At 33.9% G+C, this 15,450-nt stretch overlaps 1 protein-coding gene across 2 annotated transcripts in view; it reads left to right on the top strand.

Annotated features, from left to right (window-relative positions):
- Nucleotides 1-15,450, top strand: part of UBA6 (ubiquitin like modifier activating enzyme 6) — a 79,820-nt gene that overhangs the window by 35,914 nt on the left and 28,456 nt on the right. For both annotated transcript variants that reach the window (XM_079919169.1, XM_079919170.1), the window contains 7 exons: nucleotides 1,653-1,775; nucleotides 3,572-3,695; nucleotides 7,110-7,213; nucleotides 8,748-8,810; nucleotides 9,746-9,822; nucleotides 10,308-10,374; nucleotides 13,956-14,099. In XM_079919169.1, the coding sequence (XP_079775295.1) occupies nucleotides 1,653-1,775; nucleotides 3,572-3,695; nucleotides 7,110-7,213; nucleotides 8,748-8,810; nucleotides 9,746-9,822; nucleotides 10,308-10,374; nucleotides 13,956-14,099 (702 nt within the window). The remainder of the gene's footprint in view (nucleotides 1-1,652; nucleotides 1,776-3,571; nucleotides 3,696-7,109; nucleotides 7,214-8,747; nucleotides 8,811-9,745; nucleotides 9,823-10,307; nucleotides 10,375-13,955; nucleotides 14,100-15,450) is intronic.

Genomic DNA, 15,450 nt, shown 5'->3' with positions numbered 1-15,450 from the left:
CTTTTGTAAAAACAGACTAATGGGATTGAGAATGGATGAGTAAGCGTTGTGAAGGAAAGAATGATAAAGAATGACTCCTAGATTTTTGTTCAGAGTAATTAGGTATTGTTAAGTAGTGATGACATTGAGAAGAATGGAAAGAGGTCTAGATGGGAAAAATCATAATTCATCCCCTACAACTGCATACATATTACTAACTCCACCTCCTTCGTGGGGTCCTTTGTTCCTTTGGCAAAAGGAAAATGCTGTTTGTTCCTTTGAGACAGGCACTAAACTATCATCATACTGTATAAAATAGATGTGCTGAAAATCTTTGGATTGTGATACTTACATAGCATATTTATACTCTGTATAACATTTGTGTTGTTTTACAAATTAAATTAAGTAGATGAATAAGACAGAGTAGTCAGTAAACTTAGAACAGAACACAAAAGTTTTACAAAATAGGGCTTCCCTGGTGGCGCGGTGGTTGGGAGTCCGCCTGCCGATGCAGGGGACACGGGTTCGTGTCCCGGTCCGGGAGGATCCCACGTGTCGCAGAGCGGCTGGGCCCGTGAGCCATGGCCGCTGGGCCTGCGCGTCCGGAGCCTGTGCTCCGCAACGGGAGAGGCCACAGCAGTGAGAGGACTGCGTACCGCAAAAAAAAAAAAAAAAAAGTTTTACAAAATAATTACACAAGGTTGTAAAGTAAAATCTTTATGTGATTGATGCGTATATTCATACTTTAAAGTTGTTTTGCAAAGAAAGAAATTGTCCTTGAGTTTGCAGCTTTTAAGCTTAAAAAAAAAGCCTATAAATTTCTTCTCAGTTTTATGTCTCATAAAAAGTGCTGTAGGTACCTATTTTGATAGTAAAGGCAGTGCATGATCAAGTAGGAGGTAGTCTTCTGTTAGGTATTTCACTACCTCATATAATAGGTGGTATAAATTATTTTAATGGGCTACGTTCTTATGCCCAAATATGATTGGCTTTAGTTTTTGTTAGAAAAATATCACCTTATACAGGATCATATGTGTTACAGGTTAAGACTTTTTCTTTATTATCAGTATGTCTAAAACTAACTGAGCACAAAAATAATTTCTTTACATTTTCTTAGACTGGAGAATGTTATAAAAATCACTTTCAATAAAACATTTATGATTGTGTTTAAGAATCTGATTCTTACCTTTCATAATTTCGATGTGCACTGTTAGTACCTCAGCCCCTTTCCTGTTGACGCCACTCTGAGTTTCTAGCTGTTTTATTTTCCTTCAACTCTACCGCTTTTGGTCAATGGACACTCCATTCTTCTTTTCTAAAATGAAAGGTAAGAATTCACTGCTAGACCGTCAAACCAAGTTATCTTTCTCATATTCTGTGCTTGATTTTTAGGGCAAGGCACGAATTTTTGTTATTTAAAAATTATAGAATGTACAATGATGGTGTGCTGATGTTGCTTCTAATTTTGTTAACACTAGATATCCAGTCCGAAATATCAAAATCCTTGATTCCAAAACCAATTTACAAACAAATTATCATATTTGTGGTCACTTTATACCTCAAATAATATGCTTAATTATAAATAAAATTGTCACCAAAAGGCCTAAGATAGTTGAGGGGTTTTTTTTCTTTATATAAATGTATAAGCTTGAACTTGTTTCTTCATTTCACAGTTCATCAGTGCAGATATACATGGAATTTGGTCACGGTTGTTTTGTGATTTCGGTGACGAATTTGAAGTTTTAGATACAACAGGAGAGGAACCAAAAGAGATTTTCATTTCAAATATAACGCAAGTATGATTATATACATATATTATTGTATATGTATATGATTGATTTTTTTAAGTTGATGTGAAAACTATTTTTTAAAAGGTGATACTAGCAAAATATTGTAATATGCAGTATTTTTTATTTGTTTAAAATTGAAGTTAGAATATTAAGAGAGAGTATTCTGGATTCCATCTAACATTTTTTAACAATTGATGAACATTTGCTTATGTCATTAATTTTAATTTTGTTTTCTGTCATGTTCCTATGGGACATGAATTGTGAGTCAGTGTTTACTGAACTGTTGATTGTATCAGATCATAGATGTACTAAGTATGTCATAAGTCACTTGGCCCAACACTCTGACTCCAGGAAGATGAACACTTAAGTCATCATAAACAAAAGCTTTTCTAATTTGTTATATTTCTAAAACATTATTTGGAGGATGAGAAAAGTTTAAGAGTTAATTAACCTTCAAATCAAAAACTCTGAATTTTCTAACCATGTTCTCTTAATATCATGCAAGCTTAATTTTTTATTCCCTGAAAGAATTGGAGAAATTATTATAATCCATTTTTACTACTCTTTCTGTAGTTTAGCCTAAATCATTAACTTTATTTGCACTCTTAATGATCAATTTACATTAAAGCTCAAAAGAAACCAAACATAAGGAAATGATAATATACTTTGACTGAATAGTATTTGTGATTTTATCTTTATGCTTTCTTTTTAAAGCCAGTGTAATGTTGCCTTTCTCACCCCTTTTTAAGAAAAAATTCATTGAAAAGTCATTTTGTGTATCTCTTTGCTTACAGAATGGTTATTGTTCAGCCTTTTACCTTCTCTAGTTATTGTTAGTTTGTCCCTAAGAATATTATAGAGTTAGAATAAGCTCCAAGGGATCTTGTATTGCACTGATATTGTCTTTTATTGAATAGTGCAGGAAATATGAAGGTTATCATAAAAAATTAGACAAATATCATGAATGTTCCCATTTAACTTATCTGTAAATTATTTCTCCTTAAAGTCCTTATGAATTCTATTCTTGTTGAGATATTAGTAAACCCACATTACATTAATTTTATCTACATGTTTGTGATCATAATTGTATTTCTCAAACCCTTAAACAGCAAGAGAATTTTTAGAATCTACACACTTATGAAAGAGAGAATTATAATTCCATTAGGTTTTATGTAAATTAAATTATCACATTATTCAAGCAATGTGATGGATTATATGCAGTTAGGAAATTTCCTGGTGTCTGACCTATCTCATCCACCTTTTAGATGAGTTAAACCAATTCCTTCCTGTTTTTATCTTGATAAGCAGGGATACATAATATTTCTTTGCTTTAAATGTTGGATAAGCTTTAAACTACCACTTTCCTGGCTTTAAATTTCCATCCTCTGTTCTTACATTTCTTTGATCTTCAAAGTTAGACTCATCTTTTATGTACAGAGTCTGTCATTAATGACTTTGAAACTTACCATTCAGTCACTTTGAATGTTTTTATAAATCACAAGAATCTTTGCATCTGTGAAATATTTGAACTCCCTTGTGGAATCTGTTTCCCCCAAACATAGAAATTATATTTTAAACATTCATAATAAAATAAGTTTGAAAATCACATAATAAAATGATAAGTCACTATTTTGTTACAATTCTTTAAAGCATTGCTTTTAATATGGAAGGAGAAGAATGGCTTGGAATTTTGGTTATTTTGAGAATTTTATGATAATATGTTCCTTTTTGTGTGAGATTTGGAATTTGTACAAAAAAGGAATACATGGACTTGTTTTTTAGTATATTACTCCTATTTCTAGGCTAATCCTGGCATTGTCACTTGCCTTGAAAATCATCCTCACAAACTTGAAACAGGACAATTCCTAACATTTCGAGAAATTAATGGAATGACAGGCTTAAATGGATCTACACAACAAATAACTGGTAAGTTTATGTGTTTTATTAATTCATTTATACTTATCCATTATTCAGCATGTTTACAGTTCAGACACTATACTCAGTGTCAAGAACACACCATTAGCTCAGACAGACATGATCCAATTCTTGGCCTCAAGACATTTAATCCAAGTGAGGGGATACTAACATTCAGCAGTGATGGTATAAAGAGAGAAAAGGCGTTCTGGGAGCTCTAACCTTAGCAAGGAAACCTACTCACTTTTGGTACAGCAGCAGTGGTGACAGGGTATCTTGATTAAAATTGATTGCATTGGCTTACGAAGATGATGAAAAGAATATTCTGTGCAGAGACAAACAGTAAGAAGCAAGATAGAATTCAAGGAACTTAAAGATATAATATAGCAGGGTGACAGTGGGAGTTGAGATAGCAAGAGTCTTAAGACATTTAAGAGAAAACTTCATGGTAGGTGAGCGAAGATTCTGGCACCTTATTTATTTACACATTAGGGAGTGCAAGAAGAGGAGCAGGTTTTGGAGAGAGATAATGAGTACAGTCTAGGCTTGTTGGGTGAGGTGACAGTGAAGTATTCAAGTGAAGATATATGTTTTTGTCCAGTGGCTTGGATAAAGGGATGAATGGATGTTACTGCAGGCAGATTTGTGGATTTATTGGCAGGAAGCTGTAGGAATCTGTTTTGTCAGTGGACTGAGATGAAATCATGACCCAAAGGAGAGGTAAGGTGGTAAGGCCAGAGATTTGAGGAGAATAAACATTTTAAAAAATCGAAAAATCATCAGGCTTCATTTAGGATCCATTTGAAGTTGAAAATAATGAATTTATAGCAGCGTTAGTCTGCGTAGTTTGTGATTTTCCTCCAGCCATATTTAAAAGAGTTAAAGACATTGCTAGATGTCTTGTAACTCAGAGACAGCAGTGTTTACACCTGTTCAGTTGAGAGTGATTCAGTTTTATCTTTAGGGCATCTAAAAGTATAATTATGTGATTAGTGTATAGACTAGTAAATGGATTACTTTTATTTTTCTTTTAATGACTACAAGATGGATCCTTAGGAGAGAGAAAAAAAAAAATCAGTCCCTGTTACGAACTCTTTATACCAAAACAACTTTGGATCTATATTTGAGAATCTTTGGGGACTTCCCTGGTGGCACAATGGTTGAGACTCTGCTCCCAGTGCAGGGGGCCAGGGTTCGATCCCTGGTCAGGGAACTAGATCCCACATGCATGCCGCAACTAAAAGTTTGCATGCCACAACTAGGGAGTCCACGAGTCACAACTAAGGAGCCCACCTGCTGCAACTAAGACCTGGTGCAACCAAATAAATAAATATTTAAAAAAAAAAATCTTTGGTAACAAAACTGTTGGATTATGTTTCCCAGACTGTATCTAAGTATGTAAAATATAGATTGAGATCACTGATATTAAAGAATTTTTATCTGTTTTTGCATAAAATTGACTCAACTAACTATTTAGGATTATCCTTTGTTGTGTTGGGGGCCATGCAATGGTGGATTGTGGTGCTGGATCTGCATCTTGAGGCTATATGTATATATTAACAGGAGAAGCCACTGGATATCAAGGAATGAAAATAAAACCCACATTTTGTACCAAAAATTCTTTGGGCAGAGAGAGAATATTTGAATAGAGTAGCAGTTTATGAAACTTTTTTTTTCTTAACATTTATTAGTTGGTACTTACTGCTCTAAAGTAATTTTCTGTTATTTGAAAAACATTTTTAAATAGCTAAAACAATATATGCTTATTCTAGATATATATATGTATTTATGTTTAGGTAGAGTTAAAAATGAGTTCTAGTTCAGACCTCCCCTCTACTCCAGAAGTAACAGCAGCTAAGTTTGATGTTTACTCTGCTGACCTTTTCTGTCTACTTAATATATAAACCTTATTTATTTAATTTAATTTTGTGAATAAGCAAATCGTTCAAAAACAATAGAAGGGGGACTTCCCTGGTGGCACAGTGGTTACGGATCCGCCTGCCAATGCAGGGGACACGGGTTCGATCCCTTATCCGGGAGGATACCACATGCCACGGAGCAACTAAGCCCATGCACCACAACTGCTGAGCCTGCACTCTAGAGCCCGCGAGCCACAACTACTGAGCCCGCATGCCACAACTAGTGAAGCCTGCACACCTGGAGCCCGTGCTCCGCAACAAGGCAAGCCACCGCAGTGAGAATCCCATGCACCGCAATGAAGAGTAGACCCACTCACCGCAACTAGAGAAAGCCCATGCACAATGAAGACCCAGTGCAGCCAAAAATAAATTAATTAATTAATTAAAAAAAAAAAGAAGGCAAATGTTTATAGTGAAAACTTTATTGCCCACCTATGGCTCCCACTCATTCTTACCTGTCCATTATTCTTAGTTTATTGTGTGCCCTTCCAGGTTTCCTTATGCATTTTTACATGCAAGGTAACATATTATGACTAGAGCTACCCTTTGCCTTTTCATTAAATTAAACATCTAGATGGTCTTTTCACATCAGTAATTGTAGAATAGTCTCCTGTATGATTGAAAGTGGTATAGTATAAATTTTATTTGCATTTTACATTTTATGAATGAGATTAAGTATCTTAAGTTTTAGAGCTATTTCTTTTTCCTTTAATGTGAATCATCTGTCCTTTGCCCACTTTCTCACTGAGTTGTTATTTTTCCCCAGAACTCCTAATATATAGGGCATGTTTGCTGAGTTTTTTTTTTTAATATGAGTTGCAAAAATTTTTTTCTAGTTTGGCATTTGACTTTGCTTGTGATGGCTCTATGTGTATATGATGTCAAAGCTTTCAATTTTTTTCTTTTGAGTCATAATTAGGAAAAGCTTCCTTACTGCAAAGTTTTAAAGAAATTTTTCTCCTATGCTCTTATCTAATAATTTTTTTGTCATCGTTTTTGATATTTAAAACTTTTATCCATTTGGAATACTTTCCCAGATGGCTTTTTTTCCGAAAGATTTATTGAGTATCTTTTCTTTGCTGGTTTGAGGTACCACCTTAATTGTGTCCCTTGTGGGTCTGTTACTGAATAATCTATTCTGTTTGTCTGCCTGTCTATTCATGAGCCAGTATCATACTGTTTTAATTATTATGAATTATATATATAAAAAGTATCAGTATATTAATTATTGAGTCTTTATAAAGTATTTTAATATCTAATAATAAGCACCTCTCATTCCTTTTTTTTCCTTCCAAGTTTTCTTGGCCATTTTTGCTTAAGTCCTTATATTTGTATGGGAAAAATAATCTGTCTAGCTCCCCACACTTCCACCCACCACCAAATAAAATGATTTATACTGAGATCTTAATTTTGTAAACTATGAAAAATTAACATCTTTATGATGATAAACCTTCAAATTTAAATACTTATATCAGTATGTAATGGTTTTCTTTTTTCCTCCTTTTAGTGGTATCACCATTTTCTTTTAGCATTGGTGATACTAGAGAACTGGAACCTTATTTACATGGAGGGATAGCTGTTCAAGTTAAGACTCCTAAAACATTCTTCTTTGTAAGTATTTTTTTTTTCTGATTAAAAAAATGTTTCTTTACAGAAGAATGGCAGGGAGAAAAAAAGCAATAAAAGTAATTCAAAGGCTGAACAGATTTTGTTTTTTAATTTGTACCCACTTTCAGGAAAATGGAATCAATCTATGGAAATAAACTGATAGCAGCAAAAAAATTTACAGCTACAATACCCATCTATATAGTTCACAAAGGAACTACTCCTTTGTGAATCATCAAAGAGTTGATTATACTTCTTATAATTACTTCCTAAGACAAAAGATATAATTAATATGTATTTGAAAGATTTAATAAGCATTGATTCAGTATATGTTCTGTTTTATTACTCAGTTATTTACATTTTTGAAGTAAAAGGAATATTTCTTTTATTTATCATATTTGTTAATCCAGGTTTTTAAATTTTTAATGTTTTGGATTTCAAGAAATAGTGTAGGGGCTTCCCTGGTGGCGCAGTGGTTGAGAGTCTGCCTGCCGATGCAGGAGACGCGGGTTCATGCCCCGGTCCAGGAGGATTCCACATGCCGTGGAGCGGCTGGGCCCGTGAGCCATGGCTGCTGAGCCTGCGCGTCTGGAGCCTGTGCTCCACAACGGGAGAGGCCACAACAGTGAGAGGCCTGCGTACCGCAAAAGAAAAAAAAAAAAAAGAAATAGTGTAATATGTTAGAAATGTTAAATAATTCCCATAAACTGGCATTGGAAGGAAAGGTAAGTATCCGTATAGAGAGAATGTAGAGGCTACTTGTATCAAGGAACCAGCGAGCCTCTTGCTGCTTAAATCCTTAGGCCACTTCTCAGCATAAGCTGTCTAATAAGTCTCTGTTTTTTCTTGCAAGTTCTCAAGGTTTTAACTTGACTGCCTTTTCTTTTCCAGAACAATTATTAACTAAAGTCCTCTACAAGGTTTTGTTCAAGCCAAAGTTAGAGCTAAACAGATTAAAATGCTACAGCTAGTCAAATCTGCTGTAGGAAGATTTGTGCATTACTTCCTCTTGCCATTTACCCCAATTTTTAATTATGCCTCAAGTAAATTTCAGATTGGGTTTGTTTTTTTGGGGGGGCAGAGGTGGTGGTGGAGTGTTGGTTGGGTTTTTTGGCCTTGGTGTGTTCTTTGCTCCACACAGAAAATTTTAACTGGGTATTCATTCAAGTTATGTCAGGCATAACGAGTCCTGATAACTTGGTATCAAAAAAATGTGGTAGCTCTTTGACTAAGATTATAGATTTTTTCAAGTATTACAAATGTTTGTACCAATTCTTCCCAAATTTACTATTTGGAGCAGGTTATCTAGTTGCATGTAACATTAAAAAAATAAAGTGTGATAATACAAAAAGGGGTAACCAGTGAATGGTAGCTGTTTTATATTTCAGTTAAAACATATTAGCCCAACCTTATTTATTTCAGACCTTTGGGAGGGAGCCATTTCTTTTAGTGCTCTGTGTAGTTTGTCAAGTAGTCATGTGCTTGCTCCGAAGTAATAGTGGATTTTTTTCTGTTGTTTTGTTTTGTTTTTTTCTGTTAGGAACCATTAGAGAAGCAGATAAAACATCCAAAGTGCCTTATTGCGGATTTTAGCAAACCTGAGGTAAATAAATGCTTTGCAGGTTTGAGAAAGGCGGGTGGGGATTGGTAAGGGATTATGAAGATTTCTGTCAGACTGTCAGATTTTTTAAAAATAAAAGTTGTATTCATGTATCTAGAGCTGATGCCAAAGGATTAAAAATAGGAATTTATATAATGGAAATGTTAAAATAATAGGAAAAAGGTTTACTTTTATAATGATATACCAGGTTTGATAGTATAAAGGTGGTTTCATTAATTTATGCAAAGGTGATCATATTAAAAATTTTCTGAACCATGTAGAGTTTTATATAATACATAGTTCTTCCATAAAAACTTTGGAAGCATTTATTCTGTTTTTTTTAAATCACTGGATCAGTTTTGTAGCAGTGAATGTATTTATGATAAGTAAAGAATTATATTCGATATTAACAGTTCCCAAATTTGTAAATGTTAATAAAGAAAAAGAATTCGGTGCTCTTGTACAGACATTTTGTTTCCTTTGTTCAGTTGGTAATACTTTGTTTCATATGGATAACCTAATAAAAACTAGTCATAGAGCCTGGGCTTAAAACTTAGATCTTGGGCTTCCCTGGTGGCGCAGTGGTTGAGAGTCCACCTGCCGATGCAGGGGATGCGGGTTCGTGCCCCGGTCCGGGAAGATCCCGCATGCCGCGGAGCAGCTGGGCCCGTGAGCCATGGCCGCTGAGCCTGCGTGTCCGGAGCCTGTGCTCCGCAACGGGAGAGGGAAAAAAACCTTAGATCTTTGTTTAAATATATCTTTATGACCTTGAAGTCAAGTCTCAGCTTCCTTATCTGTTATATAAAGATAATAATAGTAATAAGCTAATACATTTGTTATAATGATTAAATTAAATAATGTCTTAAAAGCATTAGCACAGTGCCTGACACATATTACACACTCAATAAATATTGACCAATTTTTAATGTTCTAAATAGGCACCTTTAGAGATTCACTCAGCCATGCTTGCCTTGGACCAGTTTCAGGAGAACTATAGTCGCAAGCCAAATACTGGGTAATGTTCTTTGTTTGAAATAACTTTTTTTTTAATTGTAATACCACTAGATACACCAAACTGTATAAACACTTCTGACCTGGTCTTCTTCCTGGTAGGAGTGGAGAGATCAATTTATAAAAATGGAGTTATACTAAATAAGAATTTTCCTATTTTGAAGTCCTCAAAAGCTATAACTTTTTAAAATAAAAAATCTGAGAATTATTAAATTATGAATCCACTATAGAATTTTTTACCTCCTGGTATTGTTGCAAAAAGTTTTTGCCATGTATATTTAAAACTAAACATTATATACTGTTCTTAGGTGAGCATGATTTTGATGTAATTTTGAAGTAATGTATTTATAAACCAGTTACCTTAAAATCAGTAAGCACTTTGTAATCCACAGGTTTTCAACATATTTCTTAAATTTCAGTTTTGAATATGACCTACTGTTTATAGCAACTGAGAACATTGAAATTGGGGTGTTTTATTTTGAATCCTAGATGCCAACAAGATTCAGAAGAGCTGTTGAAACTAGCAACATCTATAAGTGAAACCTTGGAAGAGCAGGTGAATATTCAAAGTTATGGCCATCAAAAATTATGTAACATATAAATCTTCTATATATTACTGTTCTCTTATCCTGCAAATTCCAGTATTGCTACTTATTGACTCTGTGACAGTAAGCAAGTTACTTAACATTCTTCTACTTCAGTTTTGCAAATCTTTGCCTGATTTTTAATTAGGTTGTTTTCTTCTTCTTAATTGAGAGCATTCTTTATATAATCTGGAAATTAGTCCTTTATCAGACACACATGTTACAGATATTTTCTTCCAGTCTGTGGGTTGTATTTTCATTTTACTATCAATACAGTGTCTTTTGAGGAGCACAGGTTTTTAGTTTTGCTGAAGTTCAGTTTATCAGTTTTTCTTTTTTATGGTGTGTGCCCTTTTTTAACTCAAAATCATAAAGCTTTTCCCCTGTATTTTCTTCTAGAAGGTTTATTGTTTTGTGAGTTTATTTTTCTATATCATACAAAGTATAGTTCGTGTACATGACTATACATTTTGAACTCACTGTGTACAGTTTTGTACTTTTTTTTTTTTTTTTTTGCTGTACGCGGGCCTCTCACCACTGTGGCCTCTCCCGTTGCGGAGCACAGGCTCCGGACGCACAGGCTCAGCGGCCGTGGCTCATGGGCCCAGCCGCCCCGCGGCATGTGGCATCCTCCTGCACCGGGGCACGAACCCGTGTCCCCTGCATCAGCAGGCGGACTCTCAACCACTGCGCCACCAGGGAAGCCCTGTACTTTTATTAATTTGTTTTTTTCTATCTTGCCAGGCATAGATCAAGGTTCATTTTTTTGTGTATGAATATCCAGTAATTCTAGCCCATTTATTGAAAAGACAGTTTTTTCTTTATTCAGTTTTTTTGGCATCTTTGTCAGAAATTTATTGACCACATATGTGTAGGACTCTTTCTGAACCCAATATTATCTTCCATTGGTTGTTTCTATCCTTTTGCTAGTACCATCCTATTTTGATTACTGTAGCTTTATAGTAAGACTTGAAATCAGGTTTAGTCACTGGTGCATTTCTCAGAAGGAGCTTAGAATTAACCGTATTCCCTGAGTTCTTAACACATTTCAAATTTTTCTGTAACCTTTATTCTTGAAAGGAGCCTGGCTGAAAGTAAAATTCAAGGCTGTTAACTTTCTTCCTTGATATCTTGCTTTGTATCTTGTAGTTGAGAAATATGATGTCGGCTTACTTTTCTTACTTTTTATAAATAATCTGGTCTTTTTGCCTTGGGGCCCTGTATATTTTTTTCTTCTGTGTAATTTGTCATCTGTGAAATCGAATAGTTTTACCAAGTTATAACTCAAGGTTGATCATTCAGTCAATTTTTCCAGGTATACCATGAGCCCATTTTGATTCATAGATTCATATTTTCTTTTATTTATTTATTTTTCCCCTTTGGGGAAGGTGGAATGGATCATTGGGGTTCTTAGTTATTAAATTTCTGATTCAAGGTGGGGTTTTCCACATCTCCAAGTGTTTGTTGATATATAATTAACTCAGTCAAATTTACTCTGCCTTGTAATTAGTTTGAGGGAGAAATTTTCAGTACTGAAATGTTTTGATTCTAATTTTCTGTCTCCTTTTTACATCTGCTTTGTTTGGTAAACTGATTTTTCTGTATATGCTTTTGGACAGGGTAAGGGTTTTTGGTGCTTTTTCAGATTTCTATTTCTAGAGCCCCTCTTCCTCTTCTCTTCCTGAAAAGGAGTTTCTTTAATAGGTGATTTTTTTTTTAACTAAAAACATTTTTTTGGTGGATACGTGTTGATATATCTTGTGGATCTCTTTGCTTTCTGCCAAATCCTACTTAACTTCCTCTCTTACTTCCTTTTTTAGCCTTCTCTGTCAAGGGATATCTCCCCCTTTCTATTTACATCATTCTCCCCAGGGAAGTTCTTTCACCATAGCCACTGCTGAGATCTGCCAGACTTCATACATGTTCAGTATTTTTTGCACTTAGTATGGGCCTTCTGTTTTCTCAGGATGATTTTGACTGTGCTTTGTCACATTAGGCCTTTCATTCTCTTTTCTGTGGTTACACGCTTCCTGCTCTCTGTTCAGGCTTGCAGCAATATGAAGTCCAGAAATAGTTCATTTGGGGTTTGGTGTTTGTTTTTCTATTTACAGGCAATTTGAAGTTCATATTTTCTGTTTCTTAGTAATACTGAAGCCCTGCCACTGGTTTATTTCTCTTCTTGTGGATATGTATCATCTTTTGGAGACCGTGTGCAGAAATTCAGATATAGGCCTTAGTCATTATCCTAGGGTGATGAAAAACTCCCCAGATTTGGATGTTTGTTTACTAAAAAATATAAAATCTTGAAAGATAGTGTAACCTAATGGTAAGAATAGAGCTAGAGAGTTGGACTTTTTGGGTTCAGATCCTGGTTTGACCACTTACTAGCAGTAAAATCTTGAGTAAATTACTTAATCTTTCAAAGTCTCAGTTTTCTAATTTGTATGATAGAAATTATATTTCCTAGGATTATTTTGAAGATTACATGTGGACTAATAATATACAACTCAAAATAGATGCTCAATCAAATTACCTGCTTCTATTAGCATTCTTGTCATTGTTTTTAATATTATCAGTACCACCAATATCTCTGCATTCAGAAATGCCACATCTTAAATGAAATTGTAATCTGAGTTGAGTTTAGTGCTAAATAGTTGTAAAATAGTGAGATATAGAAAATTGAAATGGAGTGGGTGGAATGTGAGTAAATAGTAACTTCTTTTTGTATCATAGATATCTTTGATAATGTAATAAAAGCCTTTCTTCTTCCCCTAAATGTACATTTTACATAGAATTTCAAGAGATTAATTGAGCCCTCCTTGAATCCTAGGTTAAGATTCTAGTTACTGATGTTGAAAGAATAGGAAGAGAAAGAGAAGCCAGAGCTCATGAAGAGATCTTTGTGACAAATAAGAAATTGTGCTAAAATAATGGCTCCAAAATCCAGTTCTCCATTTTTTTCTTAAAAATACTAATAAATTTTATTTTGAGAAACATCATTTCAGTTTAAGTATGATAATGAGAACTTTGTGGTGATTGGCTCTTAGATTTGTATGCAAAAGTGCCATTACTCTCAATTTTTTTCCTAAACTGCCTTTTCTAACAATGTATTGCCTCATTTTTTACAGTTTTACTTTTTATTTGCCACTTCAAGCACAAATGATAGCTCATCATTTTTTATGGGTCATTTTTTTTTTCATTTATGTAGGTGCAAGGTTTTTCCATAGTTTTCATTAAAACATGTTTTTTAAAATTCTGGTTGTTTGTCCAACATCACGGTAGATAATCCAGTTAATTCTAAATTGTTCCCTAGTGTCACATAAAGAGTCAGAAAGCAAAATTGGGCAGGTACTGGTAATGAAATATACCGCTTAAGGTAACTGACATGGAATTGGATCTTTTATTATGAGATTGGGACTTTTTTTTAGGACTTAAAAACTATTAGGGAAATTGAGTAGCTCTTTTAGAAGTTAAGGTATAATTATTTATTGAAATTTTGAGTATACCATGTGAATACTGTTAATATTATTGTCTTTCGTGGCTTGTGTTTCAGCCTGAAGTAAATTATGACATTGTGCGTTGGCTCTCTTGGACTGCCCAAGGCTTTTTACCCCCACTTGCTGCAGCAGTAGGAGGTGTTGCCAGCCAAGAAGTATTGAAAGCTGTGACAGGAAAGTTTTCTCCTTTATGCCAGTGGGTTAGTTCTCTATTTTAATATTTTTTTTGTACTTAAGGTTGAATTATTCACCCATATAATGAATGTCTGTTATGAATTATAACATAGTATTAATTAATATATTATAAAAGCAACCTTAAAATATTTTTTGATGCATGAGTCAGATGTGATGTGCCACCAAAACTTAATTCTGTAATGGAAACGGACAAGATCATTTGTTGAGGCTATTGGCATGTAACCCAGAGTTGCATTCTAGGATGTATTTCCCTCATTTGTGAGAGTGAAGGAATTATCACTCTTATATTCCTTATATATAAGGAATTTTCTTATCCTTATATTTAGTTTCCACTACTGTTAGTTTAGCAGTCACATGCTTTCAGGACTCCTGAACTGTTCCATGGAGTCTTTTGGCATCATGAATCTTCAGATTCCCTAGTTTCTATGTATAAACTTCTAAAGGTAGAAAGCATAGGAATGGTAAAAGTTTGATAACTATATAGGGTAAAAACATCACAAGATGGAAAAACCCTGGTTTCTATTACCAGAAGGAATAATTGGCAAAGTGTATCAAAGGATACTCTTCAGGCCCTTTATTTTTTTTTTAATTTTAAACATTTGAATATAACATTGATCTTGTTTATTATGTTTTAAAAAGTTTAAATTTAGCTTTAATAATTAAAATTTGTAAATTTATTATCGATGCTATTAATTAATGTTATTTTGCTGCTGGATTATTTGGTTTATTTTAACACAGTGTACAAGTTCAATTGTAAAAGTCTGGTTTAGATATAACTATTAGCAGCATGGGGAATATAAATTATGTTATTAATATAGATTCTATGTTATAATTAAATAAATAACCATTTATTCATGTTCATGGTCATGTTCACGTTTTTTAGCCATATAAGTTACTTAAAATGAAAATGAGAATGAGACTCAGGGATTTTTTTCATTAACCTGAACTAATTCTGTTTGATATTATTTTAAATGCTGAAATTGTGGCTTCCTAGACCATTTCCTCTGTAGTGTATGTAATAATTACAGATGACATAGTTTCCAAGTTGGAAATTAAATATGGACTAGGTACTTTCCTATCAAAAGTAAACAAATTATTCAAATGTAGCTGAAATTGAATGAGCTTCCAGAAGTTTTTATGTAGTTATAAAAAATAGATTTGGAGGTGAAATTTCCTTTTGTTTGTTAATAATAGAATATATCATCTGTAAGATGGCTAAATGACATGAATCAAATTATATCTTTTTACAGTTCCTCCAGATTTAACCATTGTTTCAATTGAAAGAATGTAAGGAATGTTTATTGCATAAGAAACAATTATATTTTTTAATCCATTATTTTACTCTGAAGCAGCATG

This window comes from Stenella coeruleoalba (assembly GCF_951394435.1).
Source record: "Stenella coeruleoalba genome assembly, chromosome: 4".
NCBI classification, from domain to species: domain Eukaryota; kingdom Metazoa; phylum Chordata; class Mammalia; order Artiodactyla; family Delphinidae; genus Stenella; species Stenella coeruleoalba.
Note: the sequence above shows the minus strand (reverse complement) of the source record. Positions and strands in the feature narration are given on the sequence as shown.